The sequence below is a fragment of the Elephantulus edwardii genome, unplaced genomic scaffold, assembly GCF_000299155.1.
Source record: "Elephantulus edwardii isolate Elephantulus edwardi_28Jun2011 unplaced genomic scaffold, EleEdw1.0 scaffold00039, whole genome shotgun sequence".
Classification (NCBI taxonomy): domain Eukaryota; kingdom Metazoa; phylum Chordata; class Mammalia; order Macroscelidea; family Macroscelididae; genus Elephantulus; species Elephantulus edwardii.
The window spans coordinates 7264897-7288375 of NW_006399789.1; the positions used below are offsets into that span (position 1 = coordinate 7264897).

At 38.1% G+C, this 23479-nt stretch overlaps 1 protein-coding gene across 1 annotated transcript in view; it reads left to right on the top strand.

Moving 5' to 3' along the window:
* The window catches only part of MAP3K5 (mitogen-activated protein kinase kinase kinase 5), a 348691-nt gene that overhangs the window by 186910 nt on the left and 138302 nt on the right, over window positions 1-23479 (top strand). Inside the window, exons 8-11 of the mRNA XM_006884955.1 lie at window positions 626-738; window positions 6347-6506; window positions 8365-8518; window positions 16216-16323. Coding sequence (XP_006885017.1) covers window positions 626-738; window positions 6347-6506; window positions 8365-8518; window positions 16216-16323 — 535 coding nt within the window. The remainder of the gene's footprint in view (window positions 1-625; window positions 739-6346; window positions 6507-8364; window positions 8519-16215; window positions 16324-23479) is intronic.

The following is a 23479-nucleotide window of genomic DNA, read 5'->3' on the forward strand; positions in this document are numbered from 1 at the left end:
TGCACCTCCCCCAGTCTACCCCACAAAGTGCCCCTTGTTCCAGATTGTTGTAATGCATGTTTTTTTAAAAAAAAGAACACACACATTTTTTATGATTGGAACTTCGTTTCCTTTTCCTTGCATAAGCCATTTCCAAAAAATGCCAACATTCTCACCTTTAAACAAAATTAAGACCTCAACAGTTGTGTTGGTGTGACTATAAAAATCTTAATGACTTTCATGTCATTAAAAATATACAATAAAAATACATATTTTAGACTTTAAATAATTCTTTTACTATATGTAAAGTTTTCCTTTTTCAACGTCCATGACTTACACATTCATACATGCATTCCCTTGTATGCCCATGCACCCCTAGTCATTACACATATTTCTGGCTGAGGAGGAAAGAGCTTAAAAGGCGTGGACAAGACGAGTGAGGATGAATGACGTTCAGTAGAGCTGAGGATGAGGAATATACAGTTACTTAAGCGTTAAATCTTAAATTCAAGAGCATACTAGATTCTGGGGTGAAGGCCAATGGGATATTTTTTTGCTCAGGCTTTGGCGTTGTGTAAACAAAAGCTATTGCACACCCAGAATTTCATGATTGAGAAGGTAACCTTGTGCATTTGTTTCTTTATAGGTTCAAAAAGGCATTTGAATCTGAGCCAACACTACAGTCAGGAATTAATTATGCAGTCCTCCTCCTGGCAGCTGGGCACCAGTTTGAATCTTCCTTTGAGCTCCGGAAAGTTGGTAATTAGATCTTGTTATTTTACATGTAAATCCAGACACAGAACCCAAACTAGGGCAAAGAAAAAGAACTGATTCTGGCTTCCTTGAGGAAATAAGAGCTTATTATATCTCCTTGTTTAATATTTCATACTTCCATGCAGAATCTTGACATTACGACATAATTGAGTTTATAAGGGACTGTACCAGTTACAGTATCCATCCATCTCATCTGGGTCTTCATCTCCTACTGTCCCTCCACCCTTTCAAGCATGATGTCCTTCTCTGAGGACCAGTCCCTCCTGGCTACTTGCCCAAAGTATGTGAGATGGAGCTTCAGAATCCTAGCCTCTACGGAGAGACTTGCTTTCACCCTCTCCAAGACAGACCTATTTGTTTTCTTGGCAGTCCATGGTATGTTCAAGACTCTTCTCAAGCACCACAATTTGAAGGCATCGATTCTTCTTCTGTTATCCTTAGTTATTGTCCAACTCTCTGATACAAGTAATTGCAATTGCCTGGATTAGACATACTTAATGACATTGTTGCTTTTCGGTACTATGGAGACTTCTATGACAGTAGATTTTTCCCAATACATTTCATCTTTCGATTTCCTGAAAGCATTATCAAAGCTAGAATTCAGGATTCAGCCTCTAACATGCAAATAAGATTGACAATGTTTTATGGAATTTCAGGAACATTTTCTATTGTAAATTAACTGTACACGCCTGTTGCTTTAGGAGGGGGTAAAAATCTTCTATTTCCACTTTGTATTTCTCATGTACCTGTGTCCCTGAACCCTCCAGTATTTGTGGTGGTGGTTTCTTAAATCCCCACCCACAACAGATGGCAGTCTTGGCAGCAGCTGTTCTCAGAAGACTGTCCCTGGAGGTGTAGCCTTTGACACAATGCATGTTTGGGTTTTTTTTGCTTATAGAGGCATTGTCTCATCTCCAGTTTCTCTTTGGAATTTAAGAAGTTAGAGAATCTTAGTGAACATGCTTTGAGTGGTTTCTTGGTTTTGAATTTGATAACATTCTGACAGATTTTGAAAGCTGTAATTCTGTCAGTGGTTAATCAGAGTTTGTTATGCTGAATTACAAACCACCAACCCTGTCTTTTAAGACTTCCCCAGTCTTATAAGGCTTATTACTGCAAGTGAAAAGGATTCAGCCATCTTTTTTATAGGAGGGGAAAAAAAGCCAAGTTGATTTTAGTGAAGCTATTAGTTCAGTGGATAATAATAAATTATGGATAATGTTGAGAATTACAGAATACTTCATTGTGCGAATATAAAACTTTCTCTGAACCAAGTAGTTGTTTGAACAGACCAAGGAAGATTGCATGGTTTAAAATTGAGAAAGATGTCACCAGATGGTTTGCTGGAGAAGGAGGGACAATCTCTTCCTATACCAGTCAGATCCGATTTGACAATACACACACAAATAATAAAATTTTTCAAAAAATTTAAAATTGAGAAAGATGTGTGCCATTGCTGTATCGTTTCATTCTTCATAGTCAGTTTGTGTGCTGAGCAAATAATCTGAGAATCTGTGCTATGTGAAGAATGTAGCATCAAAATTGAAGAAAGACTCATCAACAACCTGGGATATACACATAATCCAGTCTTGCTTGCTGAAAATTGAGGACTTGGAGCACGTACTGAAGAAGATAAAAAACTACAACCTTCAGTATGGATTACACATTGACATAAAGGAAGCAAACCCTTCACAAATAGACCTAAAAGCAACATAATTATAAAAGGGCTAAAGATTGACATTGTCAAGAATTTTATTTTACTTGAGTCCACAATCAACACCCTTGGAATCAGCAGTCAAGGAATCAGGAGACGTATTGCATTAAACAAATCTGTTGTCAAAAGACTAAAAGAGTACTTGACCCAAAGCATGGTATTTTCACTTGCTTCAGATGCAAGATTCAGATGTGAGAGCTGGGCAATAAAGAAGGAAGACCAAAGAAAAATTGATGCCTTTGAATTGTGGTGTTGGAGAAGAGTACTGAATTTCTCATGGACAGCCAAAAGACCAAAGAAAGAAGTGTACCCATAGATGCTCCTTAGAAGTATGGATGATGAGACTTTGTCTCACTTATTTTAAGCTTGTTGTCATGAGGGGTCAATCCTTGGAAAAAGGCATCATGTTTGGAAAGATGGTAGATCAAAGAAAGAAGACCTTCGAGGAGATAGATTGGCATAGTGACTGCAACAGTTGTGAAAATTGCACAGGATTGTACAAGGTTCCAGTCTGTCATGCATGGTGCACTTGCTGTGAGTAGACATTGACATGGTGGCACCTGACAACAGCTAACATTAGTTGTTGTTGTTGTGGTTGTTGTATGCCACTGAGTTGGAACAGAGCTTGATCCAGTAGGTTTTCAGAGACTGTAGATCGCATGGGAGGGGATTTCTCATCCTTTGCCCACAGAGCAGCTGGGGTTACAGCTCAGCCTCTTAGCACCAGGCTACCTTTGTTTAGTTTTACTGATCAAAATGTATTTCTAGACTTATTCTTTTTTTACATTTTTCTATAAAGGCATATATAATTTTATGAGCCATCACTGAAGGTAAATAAAGCTTCATTTCAGTTGAATATCCTTGTTATTGCCTTTGAATTGATTCCTCCATTTGACAGATCCTGTAGGTTCCTCTTAGATGACACACAATAGCAACATAGTATGATCTCAACTCTTATGTTTACAGAAGCAGATCACCCCGTCTGTTCTCCTTCAGGGCCAACTACAACCATCAGCCTTTCAATTAGCAGTTAGGTACCTAACTATTGAACCCAAGGCTCTTAATTAAAGACTATCAAATACTTCTTTTTAATGGCTCAAAGTTAATAATAAAACATTTGTCATGTGTGAATTTCAGTGACATTCTAAGTCATCCTGATCAAAACTTCTCTCCCTGGTTGTTAGAGGAAATACATTGCAACCAGTACTTTACAGAAATTATGATTATAATAAAAATTTTGTGTCTAAGGCTAATTTTTAAAAATCTGCAATGATCAAGATTCTTGCTCTCAGTGGTCTATAAATCTTTTGTATCTCTCCATTCAAAACATCACAGTAATTGATGTTGATTTGCATATGTCAATAGAGCACTGGTGTGCTTTGAAAATGTACTTAGTCTGAATTTTCATTTTTAAGCTAAATATAAATTTTAGGGGCCAGCACTTTAATCTTTTCCAAGAACAACTAATTCATAATACATGTTAAACTAGCATTTGAAAACAGAAAAAACTGGAGTGAAAATTAGAAATTTGCAAAACACATGCAGACCTAAAATATTAGTGGGTAATATATTTTTAACTAATGTAGAAACTGAGTTTTAGCAACAGTCCTATTAAAGTCTTCCTAAAAGCACAATCCATTTTTGTTCCAATACTTTTATATACTTGTATAGTGCTTACACAAGGCTTTATTTATGCCAGTGGTCATTCTGGTGTTTTCTTAACAAAGATAAGAGAGAGAGTTTGAAAATATTAAAAATTATATTATGTTTCTAACTCCATGCTTAGAAGGTTAAAATAGTTTTTATCCATATATGTGAAAACTATTTCACAAAAGAAAAACAAACTTGAAATGATAGTCCATGGTAAAAAAAACACAGTCTTCTTTTCCTTCACCAGACTGGTAAAGGTGAATGGAAACTGTGTGCTGTTTTTTGGGCTCTACTACTGAGAAGGCAAATTCATACAGTAGTACTTCATGATAGTAATCTGGCAAAATATATTAGTACACAAAATGAACATATAATCTGTTTTAAGCAAGTCTCATTTCGATATTTCTAGGTGCTTCTAGGGAGAAACCTAGAAACATAATGTGCAATGTATTGGGCTACGACACTAAAAGTGTTTCAAATCCACCAGCCACTTTGAGGGAGACAGCTTTATCTCATAAAGTCTGCAGTCTTGGAAACCTGATGGAGCATTGCTGAAAGTCAGAACTGACTCAACTAAAATGGGTTTGATTATTTTTCTGTTGCTGACTTCCAGCAGATTGACTTTCAGGTCTTCAGGTTGGAGGCCCTGGTATGCCTTGGGGATGTAAACATTTAGTGTGTTGCACTGCTAGCCAGAAGGCCATGGGTATCCAGTGGTTTGGCTCCCGCAGCAACTCCTTGGGAGAAAAATGGGCAAATGTCCTTTCATTAAGATTTACAGCCTTGATCTCTAGGAGTCAGAATAAATTTGATGGTAGGGAGGCTTGAGGGTTTTTGTTGAGCTGCTCTCTGAAAGGTTGGTGGTTCATTACTACCTCTGTGCTTTGTCCACAATTAAGGTTGCATAGTGGAATGAATGTACTTGGGGCAGTGGGAGGGGTGCGGGGGGATTGTGTACTAGGGAGGGAGTCTTTCTTTTACTTTTGAAAGAGAGGGGCGAACTGGGGGGTGGGGGGAGAGGGCTGGGCGGGGAGAGAAGTGCAGCAATGAATGAATGGAAATCCAAATTCTCTGTAAATGTTCATTAAAATGATTTTAAAAATTAAATTAAATTTAAAAAAATACAGCCTTGATGCTTTTTCAAGAACAGATTCCACTATGACACACATAGAGTTGCCTTAAGTCAAAAGTGACTTGATGGCATGATGGCAACTGGTCTAATTTATGTTTGTTAATATACATTATATATATTGTTATTGTTGTTACGTACCTTCAAGTCACCTGCGATTCATATGTACAGCAGCTCTAAACCCCGTTCTATTCCTTGCCAGTCTTACTGTCTCCAACACACCTATCCTATCCCCATTACTCCAGTCACTGAATCAACTTGCATAACTAAAAATGATGTACATGAAATGATAGTCGCAGTTGTCGACTTTTCAGATTATTGGATAAATTTCATTCACTTCTATGTACCATTCTGATTAGTCTGAATATATGTATTGTCATTTTTACATTAAGCTAAAGTCAATTTCATGTTAGAAAATTGTTGTTGTTGTTATGTGCCGTCAAGTCACCTGCAATTCATAGCAACCCTATGTACAACAGTCCTAAACCCTGCTCTGTCCAGTGCCAATCTCGCTTTCTCTGACATACCCCCATTATTCCAGTCACTGAATCAATCCACCTCATAGAGCGTCTTCCTCTCCTGTGCTGTTTCTCCACCCTCCCAATCATGAAAGTCCTTCTCTAAGGACTGGTCCCTCCTTGCAACATGTCCAGGTTATGTCAGATGAAGCTTCAGAATCCTTGCCTCCAAAGAGCAGCCCGGTTTAACCCTCTCCAGGATGAACCTGTTTGTTTTCTTAGCAGTCCATGGTATATTCGAGTACCCTTCTCCAGCACCACAGTTCAAAGGCATCAATTCTCCTTCTATCCTCCCTGTTCAGTGTCCAGCTCTCTGATGCATAGCAAGTGATTGCAAAGACCATGGCCTGTATCAAGAGCACCCTAGTCTCCAGAGTGATACCATTGTTCTTCAGTACTCTGGAGAGGTCCCTAACAGCAGACTTTCCCATCACAATACCTCACACACTTGCTATGCATTAGAAAATTAGCAAAGTTATAATAACCTGAAAGGAGAAACGAAAGCACAAGTTCACTTTCTAATAGTCTGTCTGCCTGTCATGTCTGTGTTTTGTAACACTGTACTTCCTGTTCTTCTTTTAGGGGTGAAGATCAGTAGCCTTCTTGGTAAAAAGGGAAACTTGGAAAAACTGCAGAGCTACTGGGAAGTTGGCTTTTTCCTGGGGGCCAGTGTCCTGGCCAATGACCACATGAGAGTCATTCAAGCATCTGAAAAACTTTTTAAACTGAAGACACCGGCTTGGTAGTATTTTCCTGTGTTACTCTTGTGTACCACAATTATTTTTCATAAACAGCCCCTGTCATTTGTCCCATGTTATATTTGTAGAACTGAAAAAACGAGGTTGTTTTAATAACTTACAGAATTAAATGGAGAATAAAAAAAAAGATGTTTATAAAATAAGAAAATGTATTAAATGTAGGGGCTGATGACATTATCATTGATTTGTTATTGTAACATTTTGCTAGAATAATAATATAATAGTAATTAACATCACAAAGCAATGCCCTAGATTTCCATTATCTTAATGTTTATGGAGTGTTCAGTTCAATGTTTCTCATTTACAAAGTGCAAACATACCCATTATCTCGTGTAATTATCTTGTTTCTCCATTTTCTCCACTTTTTCCTTGCGGCATGCATCATCATCAGCCTTACAAAGTTTGAGAATATTTGTAGATAATATAAGCCCAGTTGCTTCAGAAATAAGAGTTTCTTATGAAGAATTTATTTAAGAAAGCTTCCTGAAAGAAGTATGTTTTTTTAACAAATCCATGAAGCACATCCTTGAATATAATATAGACATTCTTTTAAGAGTCTTAAGTAGATCTGTGATTTCAAGTTACTTATGCTCTTTAAATGGCAGTTTCCACATCTAAGAAACGGCTAAAAATTGCACTTTTGTAGTATTTAGATGAGTTAAAAGCCTCCTCATTGCTGTCAAATCAGAACCAGTTCATAGCAGATCTTGCAGCGGGTTTTCAGAGACTGGCAGAAGACTGCGGTTCATCCTCCCTTGGAGTGACTGATGGACTCGAACCACTTGCCTTTGAGTTGGCATCACAATACCATGCCCCTAGGCCCTCAAAGCTCAATGCTCTAATATCCATACTGTATCGTAAGCAATGGCTCTGAATGCGTAAGGATTTATCTCAGGTTTCAGTTACATTTAGATAGAAAGTGCTAGACCACCTTCTATAGTGGTTGTACCAATTTACATTCCTACCAGCAGTGAGTACGAGTTCCAATCTCTCGACAACCTCACCAGCATTTGTTATTTGCTGCTCTGTTGAACTTTACTATTGTTCTGGGATGAGATAGTGCCTCACAGTTGTTTTGATTCGCATCTCTCTAAAAGCCAGGAATTTTGAACATTTCTTCATGTGTCTGTTTGCCATCTGAATGTCCTCTCTGGTGAAGTGCCTATTATTAATTTTCTATGCCCATTTTGTGATTGGATTGCTTACATTTTTCTTTTGAGGTTCTAGAGTATTCTCTAAAATTTAGACATAAGTCCCTTATAAGATATGTCATTTCTGAACATTTCCCCCCAATCTATGGGATTCCTAATTCCTACCCTGTTGGAGAAGATATTTGGACGAGCATAGGGATTTGATTCTTAGAAGGTCCCATTCATCTATTTTATTCTATCCTTGCTATAGATTTTTCCATTATGCTTCAAAGACTGTTCATGCTGTGGATTAGGACTTCTAAAGTTCTTCCTAGCTTTTCTCTGATTAACATTATAGTCTTTGGTTTTAGTTCTTGGTGAAATAGCTCAGTTACAAAAGGATAAATATTGCATAACACCATTGTTCTAAAATAGGACATGGGAGAGAGGGAATTGGAAAGGGTGGATAGATAATGAACACTGAATTGGGAAAGATGAAGGGAAGAACTGTTTGGAAGGAATATATTATACATTATATGTATGAGAAGAGTTTGAAATAAGAGGGCATTCTTGGGAACAAAGGGAGGTGGAGGGAAGGGGAGAGAAAATGTGCAATAATGAACACATTTTTAAAAAAGTCACATTTAGAGAAGATTATTGAGGTACATGGGATCAAGTGGTGCTAAGTTTTGTTATGGATTTTAATTCTTAGGTACCTCAAGTCTATTGTGGAGACAATTTTGATCTATAAGCATTTTGTGAAGCTGCCTACAGAACAGCCGGCAGCCAAGCAGGAGCTTGTGGACTTCTGGATGGACTTCTTGGTGGAGGCCACAAAGACAGATGTCACTGTAGTTCGATTTCCTGTGAGTACTCTGCACTTGACACGAAGTACATTGCTGGTTTTAATTCCTTAATTTAAAGAAAACCATGCACCACAATCCTAACAGTTTTAGTTTGCCAGTTTTCTTATCGTGATGATCATCTGGTTAATGCACTTATTTTCTGCCTGTTGATATGTATTTGCTTATTTTAAAAAGAACCTCTGAAAATTGGAAAAATGAGGCCATATTTAGGTTTTTGTATATGGAATTTTTTATAATGTGCTTCCCAGGGTCTCAGTAAAATAGCACAGTAAGTCAAGACATCTCTTCAGGCCAGACAGATGGATATTTTTAATGAATAATACTGATATTTAATGAATATTGAATGATATCTCATCAATACCCTCACCACTATTGTGGTTCAAAGTTCATAGAAAATTACATTGATAACCTAAAGGTGGCAGATCCAACATTATCTCCTCCCCTGGGCTTTACAGCCGCGGAAAACCCAGTGAAGGACCAGCTATGACTTGGCTCCATGACAGTGAGATATTTTTTTTTAGTTCATTGTTGTGAAAAGTGACAGACACACCTGTGTTTCTTTCCATGTTTACTGTTCATTACACGTGTGTCAGTTATGTAGCATTGCGCATCACTAAGTACATTTTCTACCATGAGAGGTGCTGTCATACAATTTCTGATTTGCAATTCCATTTAAATTAGTCTTTTGCAACTCAGTTCCCTGCCTTCAAGATGGAACTGACTCATAGCTGACTGACCATTGGGTTTCTAAGGCCACAAATCATACGAGAGTGGATGTTCCATGTTTCCACCTCAGAGCCACTGGTGGGTTTGAACCACCTGAAATGCATAGCATTTGAATGAGCAGTGCAACTCCCTCATGAGAGGTCCCTAGATGACCTTTGTTGCTGTTGTTGTGTACCACTGAGTTGATATTGACCCATAACTGGCCTTTCAGTGGGTTTTCAGAGGCAATAAATCATATGGAGGAGATTGCCCATATTTCTCCCGTGAAGCAGCTGGTGAATTTGAACTACATATCTTTGTGTTGGCAGTGCAATTCCTTACCACTAAACCAGCAGAGTTTCCTAATTGATCTTTGGTGGGTGCTAAATATTTAATAATTAAATACTCAGTACATACTCGTATTTTAATTTTTATTTTGGTGAAATACAAATGTAACAGAACATTTACCATTTCAACATTTTTCATCTATACAATTTAGTAACATTAATTATATTCCCCATGTTGTGCTACCATCATCCCAATTCACTTCCAAAGTTTCTTTTAATACCGTTTATAGAAATTCGTTATCCTTACAATCAGTCACTCACTGGCTCCTTGGTCAGAACAGACCCATAACTGACACTCCAGTGGATTTTCAGAAGCAGTAAGTTGTGCAGAAGGAGGTGGTTCCTCTTTCTCCCTTATCCTTCACGTCTTTTGTTATGTATAGTCAAATTGGAACTGAATCATAGTTTTCCCCTCAACAGGTTTTCAGAGGCTGTAAATTATATGGGAGTTGGTTGTGCTTCTTTCAACCACGGAGCAGCTTTTGGAGTACCGTGGAGTCCTTTTGGATTGGCAGCACAACTCTTAGCCAGTAGAGCTCCCTATCCTTTAAGTTATCATTGTTTGCTGTTGAGTTGACTACGACTCGTAGTGACTCTGTAGACTGTGGCTCTGAACTTTGCTCTCTCCTGAGCCAGCCTCACCAACTCTGACGCACCGGACTCGATTGCCACAGTCAGTGTGCCAATCCATCTCTTAAAGGGTGTTCTTCTCCTGCACTGACCTTGTCCCCTTCCAAGCATGATGTCCTTCTCCGAGGATTAGTCCATCTCTCCTGCTACCATGACCAATGTATTGTAAACAGAGTTTCAAAATCCTTGTCTCCATGGAGCAACCTGGTTTACCTTCTCTAGAAGGTTGGTTGGCTCGTTCGTTCTCTTGGCAGTCTGTGGTATGTTCACTACTCCTCTCCAGCACCACAATTCAAAGACATCCATTATTTTGTCATCCTTAGCCATTCTTTGGCTCTCAGATGCATAACAAGCAATTGAAAAGACCATGGTCTGCATCAGGCATACCTTAGTCTCTAGACTGACATTGTTGCTGTCTAGTACTCTGGAGAGGTGCTTGACAGTAGATTTTTCCCAAAGCAACTCGTCTTTTCATTACCTGACTGCTGGTTCCAAGAGTGTTGCCTGTGGATCCGAGCAAGATGAAACTGTTAACAATGTCAATCTTTTCTCCATCTATCATGATATTGCCTATTGACCTAGCAGTGAGGATCTTGGTTTTCTTGATGTGGAGATACCATCCCTATTGGTAGTACATCCCTAAGGCTCAGTACTTGATCTTCTGAAGCAAAGCCTTCAAATAATCCTCCTCAGTTTCAGTGAGCAAGGTTGTGTCATCTGGATAGCAGGTTATTTATGAATCTTCCTCCAATCCTGTTGCCATGTTCTTCTTCATAAAGTCCAGCCTTCTGAATTATCTATCTGTTCTGCATATAAATTGAAAAGGTATGAAGAGAGGATATATCCCCAATGCACAATTTTCTTGATTTTGAACCATGCAGCATTTGCCTTGCTCTGTTCAAACAACAGCTTTCTGGTCTGGTTATAGGTTTCACATGAGTGCAATCAGTTGTTCTCAGATTCTGGTTCTTCTCAATGTAGCTACAATTAGTTGTCATCCACACAGTCAGATACCTTTGCATACTTGCATAACCAAGATTTGCCTGACGTTAGCAATGATATCCCTAGTGCCATGGCCTCTTCTAAACCCTGCTTGTATTTCTGGAAGTTCTCTGTTGATACACTGTTCCAGTTGCTTTTGAATAATCTTCAGCAGGATTTTGCTTATATGTGATATTAGTGATACTGTTCAGTAATTTCCACACTCAGTTGGATCACCATTCTTGGGAATGGAAATAAGTAGGGATCTCTTCCAGTAAATTGGTCAAGTAACTGTCCTCCAGCTTTCGTGGCACAACCTGGTGAGCACATCCAGGATTGCATATATTTACTGGAATAAATAAATTTGTATTCCATTAATCTGTGGGACCTTATTTTTTGCCAATTCCTTCAGAGTAACTTGAACTTCCTCATTTATTATCCTTTAAGTTCTACTCCTCATTAATCTACTTGTCCTCCTGCCCTTGGTATGCACTAATATTTATCTTTAAATGTATTTTCCTATACTAGAAATTTCATAAGTAGGATCATATAGTATTTACTCTTTTGTGTCTAACTTATTTTACTTAACATACTATTTTCAAGGTTGTTCCTTTAGCATATCTTAGAACTTCATTCATCTTTATGGTTGAACAATATTATGTCCTATTTATAAATTGTTGTTAGGTACTGTTGAATTGAGTCTAATGACTCATAGCAAGCCTTATGAACAACAAATCTGAACCATGTCCTATCCTGTGCCATCTATATGATCTCTGATATAATTGACCTTATTGCTCTAGCCACTGTGTCAGTCTCTCTGGTGGAATGTCTTCCTCTCTTTCACTGTCCTTCCACCTTTGCAATTATCATGTCCTTCTCCAAGGAGTAGCCTCTACTTGGAATATGCCCAAGGTATGAGAGGCAAAGCTTTATCATCATTTTCTCCAAGAACAATCTGGCTATACCTTCTCCAAGACATATCTGTTTGTTGTATTAGCAGTCCATGGGATATTCAGTATTATTCTCTAACATGACAGCTGAAAGGCATCAATTCTCCTTCTGTTATCCTTATTCATTGTGCACCTCTCAGCAAGAGATTGAAAAGACCATGGCCTCCCTGGACAAACAAGAACTGTGACTCAAACAGATATATGCATACCCTATTTATTGCTGCACTGTTTACAATACCAATGAGATGGAAGCCCCAAAGTGACCACCAACAAACGAATATATAGGAAAAGCTATGTATATTCACACAATGGAATATTAAGCAGCATTGAAAAGCAATGAACTCATAAAACATACATAGCATGGACATTATGTTGAGTGAAATATCTCAGTCACAAAAGGACAAATACTGTGCAACATTACTGTTGTAACAAGGACTGACATGGGGGTTTGTGGGAAGAATAGGAAAAGAGTAGTGAGATAAAAATCACCACATGGGAGCAGATGAGGGAAAGAACTGTCTGAAAGGAATATATGATTAGGCATTTTGTGTATGACAACAGTCTAAAACAAGAGGTGTATTGCAGAGTGGACTGGGGGAGGGGAAGGCAAAGGGAGAGAAGAAAATATGCAAAAACAAATGAATTTTTTTTAAATGTAAAAGAAAAAAAAAAGATGATGGTTTAAACCAGGCACACTTAGACCTCAATCTGACATCATTGTCACATTTAAGTTATCCATTCATCTGTTGATAAATACTTGGTATCAGTGTTTCAGCTATTTTAAATAAGGCACCAATGAATATATTTTAATATATTCCCCTTTTTCTCTGCTGTGTCAACACGTCCTGATATTTTTAAGAATACTTTCCAAACCAATATGGTTTTGGCATCTAATTCAAGAATCACTGGCTGCTTACTGTGTATACCAATTCCTTGCACTCAAAGAGATGGCTATGAGCCATGAGATGTCTGCTATGAGCACTGCATGGTTTTTCTTTTATGCCCACAGGTGGTCAGGGTTCTCCTGTAAAATCTTGTTTGCTGCTTCTTGTCTGCTTCATTGACTTAAGTTCTTTACTGGCATTAACATTATTTCTTTATTTACTCTTGCTTTCAGATGAAACCTCGGGCTCAGTAGGATCTTTCATTTAAAAGCCTTTCAAACTGAAACACCAAGTTATTTTGTAACCAAATAATGTGTTGGTGTTGTTATTGATGTTGTTGAGTTGTAGATGACTCATAGCAACCCTATGAACGAAAGACCTGAAAACTTGTATAACTTTCATTTTTTCCTCAAGTTCATAGAGTTTCTGGAGGCAAGCCATTTCGGAAGTGGATGCCACTCCTGCTTCCAAGCTTGCTTATTTGGGAAGCTCCACCAAACACTGTCCACTACGGGTAACCATTAACGCATTTGACACATCAGTGTCACAGTGTTTAGCATCACAGCAACCACGAGTTACCTCTGTACAGTAAGTGGCCAGACCATTGCTATACCACTTAGAAGAATCTTTGACCAAAAGCAATTAAAACCAGACATAAGGACCAAATGCATTTTTTAGTAGGAGGCCAAATCACATCATCTCACACTCATTAGCGAGTCAGCATTCTACTTTAATCCTCACCAGAACCAGCAAACAAGCCTCTGTAGAATCCGGCTGCTGCAGACAACTTCCAAACTGGATTCCAGCCCCATACTGCTGACCAAATGCACTTTTAAATAGGAGGCCAGATTACATCAGCTCACACCCATTAGCGAGTCAACATTCAAAATACCTGTCCTAGAATGAGCTGATAGCTGGGCTTTAGATGGCACTCTCAGCAGGGTCAGATCGGTGCAATTTCTGCATTCAGATGTCTACATTCAAATGTCTGGCATAGTTCATAGGAAGTTGCATTGCCAATCCAGTGGTAACAATTTGAACACCAGCAGTCTCCTCCTGTGCAGTTTACCACCTCCTAGAAACCTGCTGGAGGGTCATCTCTGAGCCACTTGATGGCAGTGAGTTGAATTGAATTTTTTTGCATGCGTGCAAGTTGCTTGAAAATAACTATGCCTTGGGTCACATGCAACTTTGTCCTCAAAGTGACATGCTTACATTTCCATTCTTTAAAGAGATCTTTTGCCACAGATTTTTGCAATGCAGTATGCCATTAGATTTCTTGACTGTAGCTTTAATGTCCATCATACACAGGCTCGGAATCTCTGCTGTGTTCACGCCGAATCCTGCACTCTGTCAGTCCATCTTATTGAGGGTCTTCTCTTCTGCTTACCCTCCACTTTTCCAGACATGATACATTTTTTTAAGTAATTTTAATGAAAGTTTACAGAGACTTAGGATTTCCAGTCATTCATTGTTGCACTTTTCTCCCTGCCCACCCCTTTGCCCCCAATTCACTCTTCTCCTTGAAAAGAAAAAGAAAACTCTTTCATTGTTATGCAGTCCCTCCCCCAAGTCCACTCCACTATGGACATGATACATTTTTCCAAGAACTAGCCCCAAATTATGTGAGACAAAGTTTCCCCATCCTTGCTTCTCTGGCAGGACTTCTTCTGAAATGAAGTCATCTGTTCTGTTAATTGTCCTTGATATATTCTGTAGTCTTTGCTAGCACCGCAATTCAAAGACATCAGCACTTCTTCATCTTCCTTATTCATTGTTTAACTTTCACATACATATGAAGCAGTTAAAAATACCATGGTTTGGATCAGGAGCACTCGAATCTTTAAATTTACATCAGTTATCACTTTAATGAGATCTTAGCAACAAGTCTTCCCCATGCAACATGTCACTCCTTCAGTGGATGTGGATGTTGATCCAGATAAAATAAACTCATCAGTAGCTTCTGTTTGCTCCCCCCTCCCACTAGTCATGAGTTACTTGTTGGTCCAAAAATGAAGATTCTTATTCTCTTCATGTTGAGGAATAATCTGTACTAAAGGCTGTTTTCTTTGGCCTTCTTTAGTACTTGCTTTAGGTCATCTTCACTTTCATCAAGGTTTGGCCAATTAGAGCTTTAATCTTTTGCAGGTAGGTAGTTATTTCAGCACCTTTTAAGTCAGGGCATATATGGTCCTAAATTGCTCCTAATATGTTAATAATGATATGATATGTAATACTTTGATAAAGATTCTCAACTTACTTAACATATATATACCCTTCATACGTATCAAAATAGGCCAGTATTTTATTTTCTCTTTGTCACTTGTGTGGCTAAATGCATCATTAGTGAAGATGTCAATTTTACTCTGGAGAGAGGGCAAAAAGTGTTTACTACTTCCCATAGCTAGTTATACTCATTTCTTTGGTTACTATATTAAACTTTTTCAAAATTAGCTCAAAAATACTTCTAAATTGATTTAAATGGATATGAAAATCATACTATTGCATCTTTATGAGAAAGTATGATGGCTGCAAATAAAAACATAAGTATATGACATCATATGTATAGAATGATATCTTTTTTATGAAGCATTTCTTTTACCATTTGTCTACCTTTCTTTGACAAATTTTTATTTACCAAAACAGATTGTTTTACATGATAAAAAGTAGATAAATAAATTGAAAAAGTATTCACATTAGATTCTCTGGACACAGCTAAACTATTGTGTTGACTACAAATTTTCTTTTCAATTTCTTTCTCATTAAAAGATGCTTTATTATTGGATTTTGTGATGGCTGTATAATACCAAAAGTACTGACTATCCGTGGATAAATAAGTCAATCTTGGAAAAAGACATCATGCTTAGAAGTGGAGGATCAAAGAAAAACAGTTATTGTAATAGTGGCCTTGAGCATATTGGAGGTTATGAGTTTGGCACAGGATAGGGCAAGGTTCTGATCTGTTGGTCACGGGATCCCTGTGGGTCCTAGTTGACTCAGCAGTGCTTAACAACAACCACCCACATAAGATACTTGAAAGATGTATAGGAATGGCAACAATCAGAAGTTACGAAGTTTTTACTCCAATGTTGACTTTGGAACTTAATCTCTTTCACATTTTTGTTACTTCTGTTGTAGCAGCTGTAAATGATTTAAATCTCAGATCATAAACATTTGTATTCTTTCCTTATGTTTTCTAGGTATTAATATTAGAACCTACCAAGATCTACCAACCTTCTTATTTATCGATAAACAATGAAGTTGAGGAGAAGACAATATCCATTTGGCATGTCCTTCCTGATGACAAGGTCAATTAGCAAATTTTTTTTTTGCACAAAGTTGTATGCTTTCTTTTTTATAATTATACTTAAGTGAAGGTTTACAATTCATACTGTAATTTTATTCAATCATTAATATTGGTTTTGGTTTATGATATTAATTGCTATTGATTACTATAATTAATTACAATGTCTAATGAATCCCTTTTTACACTTATGCAATTATTAAAACAGGAGTGTTACTTACAGGTTGCTTTATAGTCTTCCAGTATACTTTTCAGCTAATATTACAGCAAATATCTGAATTGGTTAAGATAAAAATAACTATGCATTTATTTTGTCAGTAAATTCTGTAATATAAAATGTGGTACATTAAGGTTATTTAGTAAAATATAACTGAACTGTTTTTAAATTTTTTATCTATAACCACCCAAAATTATACTCAAAATTGGAATATTTCACTGATGTTTTATAAGTCCATATTACAGGTTATACACTAAAGAATTAATATTTGAAACAGAAAATTATATTAATTCTAAGAACACTATCAGATTAGTGCTGCTTCTAGGTTTATACTGCCACCATATAATTAATATTACTTCTATCTGTTTGGTTTTCTAAATAGCCAGCTGCTACATCTCAGGTATATCACTGGTTGCACAAAATGTGGTAGACTTGCAACCATTTCTTTTAGGAATTCTTCTACTCATAGCAATTATTTGGATAAACCCTTTGAATTCCACATTTCCTTTGCTGTAGTGCATAATGAGTTGAAAAGCCAATCACAAGTTTAAAGTTCAAGTCCACTAACCAGTTCATGAGCTGTCTCCTCTTGTAAAGCTTTACAGCCTTGGAAACCCAGAGACAGGTTGCTCTGATCTGAATTGGAACTGACTCGATGGGAGAAGATCAGTGTATGGTGGTACAGTGGTTAAACACTTGACCACTAGCCCAAATCCACAAGCCACTCTATGGGTCAAAGATGTGAAAGTCTGCTTCAGTTAATATTACTGTCTTTGATACCCTACGGGTTGTTCTCCTCTGTTCAGTAATGTTGCTGTGAGCCAGTCAACTTGTGTTATTGCATGTACATTTCAGTCTCCTATTAAAACGGAGAGAGAGAGAAGCTATTGAAGATGTGAGTCTTATCTTCAGAATAAGCCAAAATGAGAGCAGGTTTGTTGCAAACTAGTAGATCCTTTTTTCCCCCTTTTAATTGTTTTCCAAAATACCCTTTTAAGTTTCCATAAATTTTTTCATAGGGAAACAGATGTGTACAAAAGAAACAAATTTCTCCCCTCACAGTGCTGTCTGTCCTCCAAGAGAGAGGACAATACAATACAATACAATACAATACAATACAATACAATACAATACAATACAATACCAGTTTTACTTATCATAAAATACATAGATATGCTTAATAGTGGGAAGTAAAAATTAAAACTGCAAAAAAACAGGAAATATATTTGAGGACACGGAGGTCACAATTTTATGAAATGTGGACTTTGAATCAACAGACTTCAAATATTATCAATCGACCTCAAATAATATAGCATTTGAGGAGCTCAAATATTATCACTACTTTTAGACAATTTGGCTTCTCCAACTTAATTGTTCTTATCTGTAGAAAGGCATCATCATCATCATTATAATATAAACCTCAAATATTATTGTGGAAATTAAATAATGCAGGGTATTTTGTGCAGAGCCTAGCACATAGTAAATGGTCAGTATATTTTAACAGTAATAGCAATGAAGATGATAATAAAATCATTGCAGTGAACATTTTATACAAGCTAATCCTTGTGAGTAAGGAGTGGCACTGTCAACCCAAAGGCAGGCAGTTCAAACTCAGCAAATGCTCCTTATATGAAATAAGGCCTGTCTCCTCCTGTGCTATTTACAGCCCACTGGGGAGTCAGTTATGAGTTAGTTTGGACTCAAAGTCAGTGAGAGTTTTTAAAGTCCTTATTCCAGGGAGCTCTGGGAGCATAGTCTGTAAGGAGCTGCAATGCTAGCCCGAAGGCTGAGTGCCCCTCTGGCTACTCAGAGTTACCAGTTGCTCCCTGGGCAGTTTACAGCTTTGGAAACCCATTGGAAGGTCAACTGTGCATAAGTTTTGACCTGATGACAATGACTTGACTGGACTCGAATTCTTTCTCCCTAAGGAATCACATGTATCATCCAAAAGACATGCCTTTCTGATAGTTCAACAGCTGCTCTGTAGAGAATGATGAGTAATCTCCTGTGCGATTGAGCCTCAGAAACCCCACGGAGGGTCAGCTGTGAGTCAGTCTGACTTGATGGCAGTGAGCTTCATCCTCATTTAACTCTATAGATGGCATAGACCCGATCATTTAGGAGGTTGGTGGTGGTTTTTTAGGGTGCAGCCCTGCTTATCAAACTGAACAAAAATGAGTGAAATTGCTGCTTATCAAATGTAAGACCTAGAAATAAGTCATTAGTCCAACACACCTCCCAGAGACATTTATAAGCTGTAAGTAAAAAAACAAAAACAAAAAAACAACAAACCACCTCTCTCTGAACAACAAATACTGCTGAGGTTGTGGAGAGATGTACTGCTGGTGAGAGTGTAAAATGTGGCAACCACTATGGAAGGTGCTGTGGAGACTCAAAAAAGTTAGAAATAAAATACCATTTGAGCTAGCAATTCCACTACCCTCAAGAAACCAGAGCCAAGACCTATGTTTATTACTGCATTATTCACAATAGCAAAGAGGTGGAAGCAACCCAAGTACCCATCAGCAGACACATTGAAAAACTATGATTCATTCACACAAGGGAACACTATGCAGCAGTAAATAAAAACCAAAAACAAAAACAACAAAAAAACCCCAAGCAGTGATCTTACAGAACATTATACAACATGTATGAGCCTGGAGGACATGCTGAGTGAAATATCTCAGTCACAAAAGGACAAATACTGCATAGCATCGCTGATATATAAGGACTGACAAAGGGAGGTTGGGGAGAGAATAGGAAAAGAATGGATAGTTATGAACACTGTATTGGAACAGATGAGAGGAAGAACTGTTTGAAAGGAATATATGATTAAACATTATATATATGGCAATAATCTGGAATTAGAGAAACATTGCAAAGTGGACTGGGGGGACGGAAAAGGGAGGAGATGAACACTGGTGGCCAAGTGGTAAGAAGCTTCACTGCAATCCCAAAGGCATAAGGTTTGAATCCACCAGCTGGTTCAGGGTAGAAGGATAAGAGTCTCCTCGTGTGCAGTTTACTGCCTCTGGAGGGCCAGCTGTGAGTTGGTTCTGACCCTATGTATGTACCAACAACTGCCAGAGAGAGAGACAACAATGACAAATTAAAAACAAAAACCAACCCCACATCTCCAAAAACATTGTTCTTCACTTGGGGAAAGCAGATAATAGCAGAATAAATCAATCTACCAGTATGGTTTGAGTTCTGTGGACCTTGGGGTTGTGCTCTTTATGGGAAAAATTGTATGAACTCTTGTACCATGAAGTTTAGAAGGGAGATCAGTAAGGTGTGGCGTCCTCTTTAGGGCTTTCTGAAGGAAGTGCGATTTGGACTTTGCCTGTGGGCAGGACTAGAAGAGATAAAGAGCAAAGAGAAGACAAGCCAGGTTAGAAGAGTGAAGCAGCAAAGGTACTGAAATAAGAATGACCTGGAGGTGTTCAGGAACCATGGGATAGCTTGCTGGATGTGTGAGGGGAAATGTATTGAATATGGTGGGAAAGTTGGCTAGTTAAGCAGGATGATGGAAAGCTGGGAAAAGCTCCATGAGCTGACAAGAATTTATACATGTTAGTTCCTGAGCCTTGAAATTTCTTAGAAGTTAAGGACTGGCATGAAAGCAGCCTGGAACATTTAAGAAGACTGTCATCTGTTGTCCAGCTACATAGTGGTGAAGGATGCCTTTTATCTCTTGCTCCTTTTGAGATCTGGGAAATCCAGTTAATCTTTCCAGGCCAGAGATTCCTCTTACATAAAATGAGAAAAACAGTTCTTGAAAGGATACAGATAATGAGTTGTGAGATATCGCAGAGATCATGTAAATCATTGATGCCTGCTCAATAAACGGTTGTGTGATCATAGAGAATTTTATGCTCCTAGCCCAAGGGATCTCTGGTGGAATAGTGGTAAGGAGTTGTGCTACCAGCCCAAAGGCACATGGTTCGAAGTACCTGCTTTGAATCCAACAGCCACTCTACAAATCGCCTAATTCAAGTCCAGCAGCCACTCTACAAAGCACATGGTTCGAATCCAGCAGCCACTTTACCAGATGGACAAATCTCCTTTCCTGACATTTCCAGCCTCTGACAACCTGCTGTAGGGTCAGCTGTGAGTCAGTTCTGGCTTAATAGGACATAACTACAACAGCCTACAACAGTCTGTGATGATTTGAATCTGGCAGTGCCTCCACAAGAGAAAGACAGCCTCCTCTCCTTGTGATTTACAGCCTCAGAATCCCGCTGACTGGTAACTGCAAATCAGACTTGTCTCCACAGCAGTGAGTTTGACCACTGTCACTTAAATATAGTTGACCTTCATATTGAAGTTTTCTTGATAACCACAGAGAAGACTGTTACGAGAACTTGGGTAGTTATGATGCAGACATAACATAGACACCTTAGACTGGAATTAAATGTTAGTGACTAGAAAGGGACAGGTCATTTAGAAAGAAAAATAGAACTTAATTACTAATGAGGAAGGAGACTTGAAAGGGAGAAATGATTAAATGACCCAAATTTTTATTGCATTGATAGCACCAATATGGTGGTTAGAACGAAATGTGGAGTTGTGGAAAAGTCCTAAGAAAACTGGTTTTGACTTGTTTTGCTGAAGCTAATGAGATGGCTCCATGTAGAATGGTCCAGAGACAAAATTCAAAATAATCAATATGATTATCAACTATCTATTTTCTTTATGGAATGATTTTGGAAAAGAGTAGTGGCAATAGTTGCACTGCATAATGAATATGCTCAATGTCACTGAATTTTTTGTATAAAAATTACTGACTTAGGAATGTTTCATTATATATATTATTTTTTAATCAAAATAACAAAACAAAATAGGGGTTTGTTTATGCTCAACAAAATACATGCATGTGTGTTCTCAGAAGCTGAAGAATCATCAGGTACAAAAAATAAGAGATGTAAGGAGACACGAACATATTTTCTAGGAAAGACTTCTCTGAGGCTTTACTGAAAGAACAAGGTCACCCAAGGACACTTGGAAACTGAACGGGGCTAAAGGAATTAGCGATTAGCAAGGCTGGGAAAAGGAGCAGAGAGCCAGAGGTATTTGGAAGTCAGAAAAAGGACAGAAAGGAGCCAGAAATTTTTGGACAGGGAGTTCTATTTCTAGCTAGCTGTCGTTCTTGGAGGGTCTTCTTTCCACCAGGGGAGCCTCACATTGGTTCTCTTCTCTTTTGAGATCTTTGTAGAGATGATTTTTATTCAATAGATAATATTTGGATTAAAAGATATAGTGAGATGGGTCACGAATTTAGGCTGGGAATTTTCTAGCTTCATTTTTGCTGTCTTTTGATCAGATGTCATTTCCCATTATCTTTAGTGCTGAAAACTCTCCTTCTTCAAAGATGTAAACTTTATTAATGACATTATTTTCCAGTTTAAATTTATGTTGATTTCTTTGCAAACTCTTATTCTATCCAAAATATTTTATTTACCATTGTCATTTTATCTCTTTTCTGAAGTAAAAATTAATATGACAAGCAATGAGATAACATATCAGCAGGTTTAAAAAACTTTTATACTAAATAGGTTTTATGTTAAATGGGTTGGTTTTATCATAGACTATATTTTAAATCTTTTTCTAAATTAGTTACACAACAGAAATATATTTTGCTTTTTTCTTACTGTATTTCTTTACTCCCTGTCTCATTGTTTTCATCCTAAAATAGTGACCGAGGAATAATGAAATGTTCTAAAATATTGAATGATTTGCTTTACTTGTAGCTTTTAATATTTTAAGTTCATTATACAGTTCAAGGATTCTTGGAGTTATACCCTATGTTGTTGTTTTGTGCCATCAAGTCACTTGTGACTCATAGTGACCCAATATGCACAACAGCTCTGAACCCTGCTCTATCCTGAGCCAGTCTGACTGTCTCTGACACACATATTCCCATTACCCCAGTTACTATGTCAATCCATCTCAACCAGAATCTTCCTTCTTTCTGCTTCCCTCCACCTTTTCAAGCCTGATGGCTTTCTCCAAGGACTGGTCTTTACTGATAACATGCGCAAAGTATGTGAGATGTAGCTTCAGGATCCTTGGCTCCAGGGAGCAAGTTGGTTTCACCCTCTCCAGGACAGACCTGTTTGTTCTATTGGCAATCCATTACTCGTCTCCAGCACCAAAACTCAAGGGATTGATTCGTCCTTAGTCATTGTCCAGTTTTCTGATGCATCGTAAAGTAATTGAGAAGAACATGGCCTGGATCAGGTGCTCCATAACCACCAGAATGACCCTGTTGCTCTTCATCACTTTGAAGAGGTCCCTAATGGCAGATTTCTCTAATGCAACCCATCTTTTGATATCCTGACTGCTGGCACCAAGAGCGTTAATTGTGGGCGTGAGCAAACTTGAAATTGTTAGCAGTCTCAGTCACTTCCCTCTCAGGATGCTGCCAGTTGGCTCAGTGATGAAAATCTTTGTGGTAACAACCTGTGCTGCAGTCTCAAAGGTACCTGGTTCTAACCTACCAGGTGCTCCATAGGAGAAGGGTTAGGCAGTCTCTTCCCATGTGATTTACAGCCTCTGAAAACTTATTGGAGGTTCAGCTATGAGTTGCTTCCAACTCAGCACACAGCAACAGTGACAACAACTTAAACTAGAAGTCCTCCAATAAAATTTCTGATCTGTTGTTGTTGTTGTTAGGAACTGTTGAGTCGAATACGAACCATAGTGATTCTACAAACAACAGATCTGAACCCTGTCTTATCCTTTGCCATCCTTGCACTTCCTAACACACAGGAGCCCATTGCGGCAGTCACCATGTCAGTCCACCTGGTTGAGGGTCTTCCTCTCCTTCACTGACCCTCTGCCTTTCCAAACACCATGTCCCTTTCCAAGGAATAGCTACTCCTAGCAACATGCCCGATGCAGGGCAAAACTTTGTGAAATCTCAATCTTAGAACATTTTGTC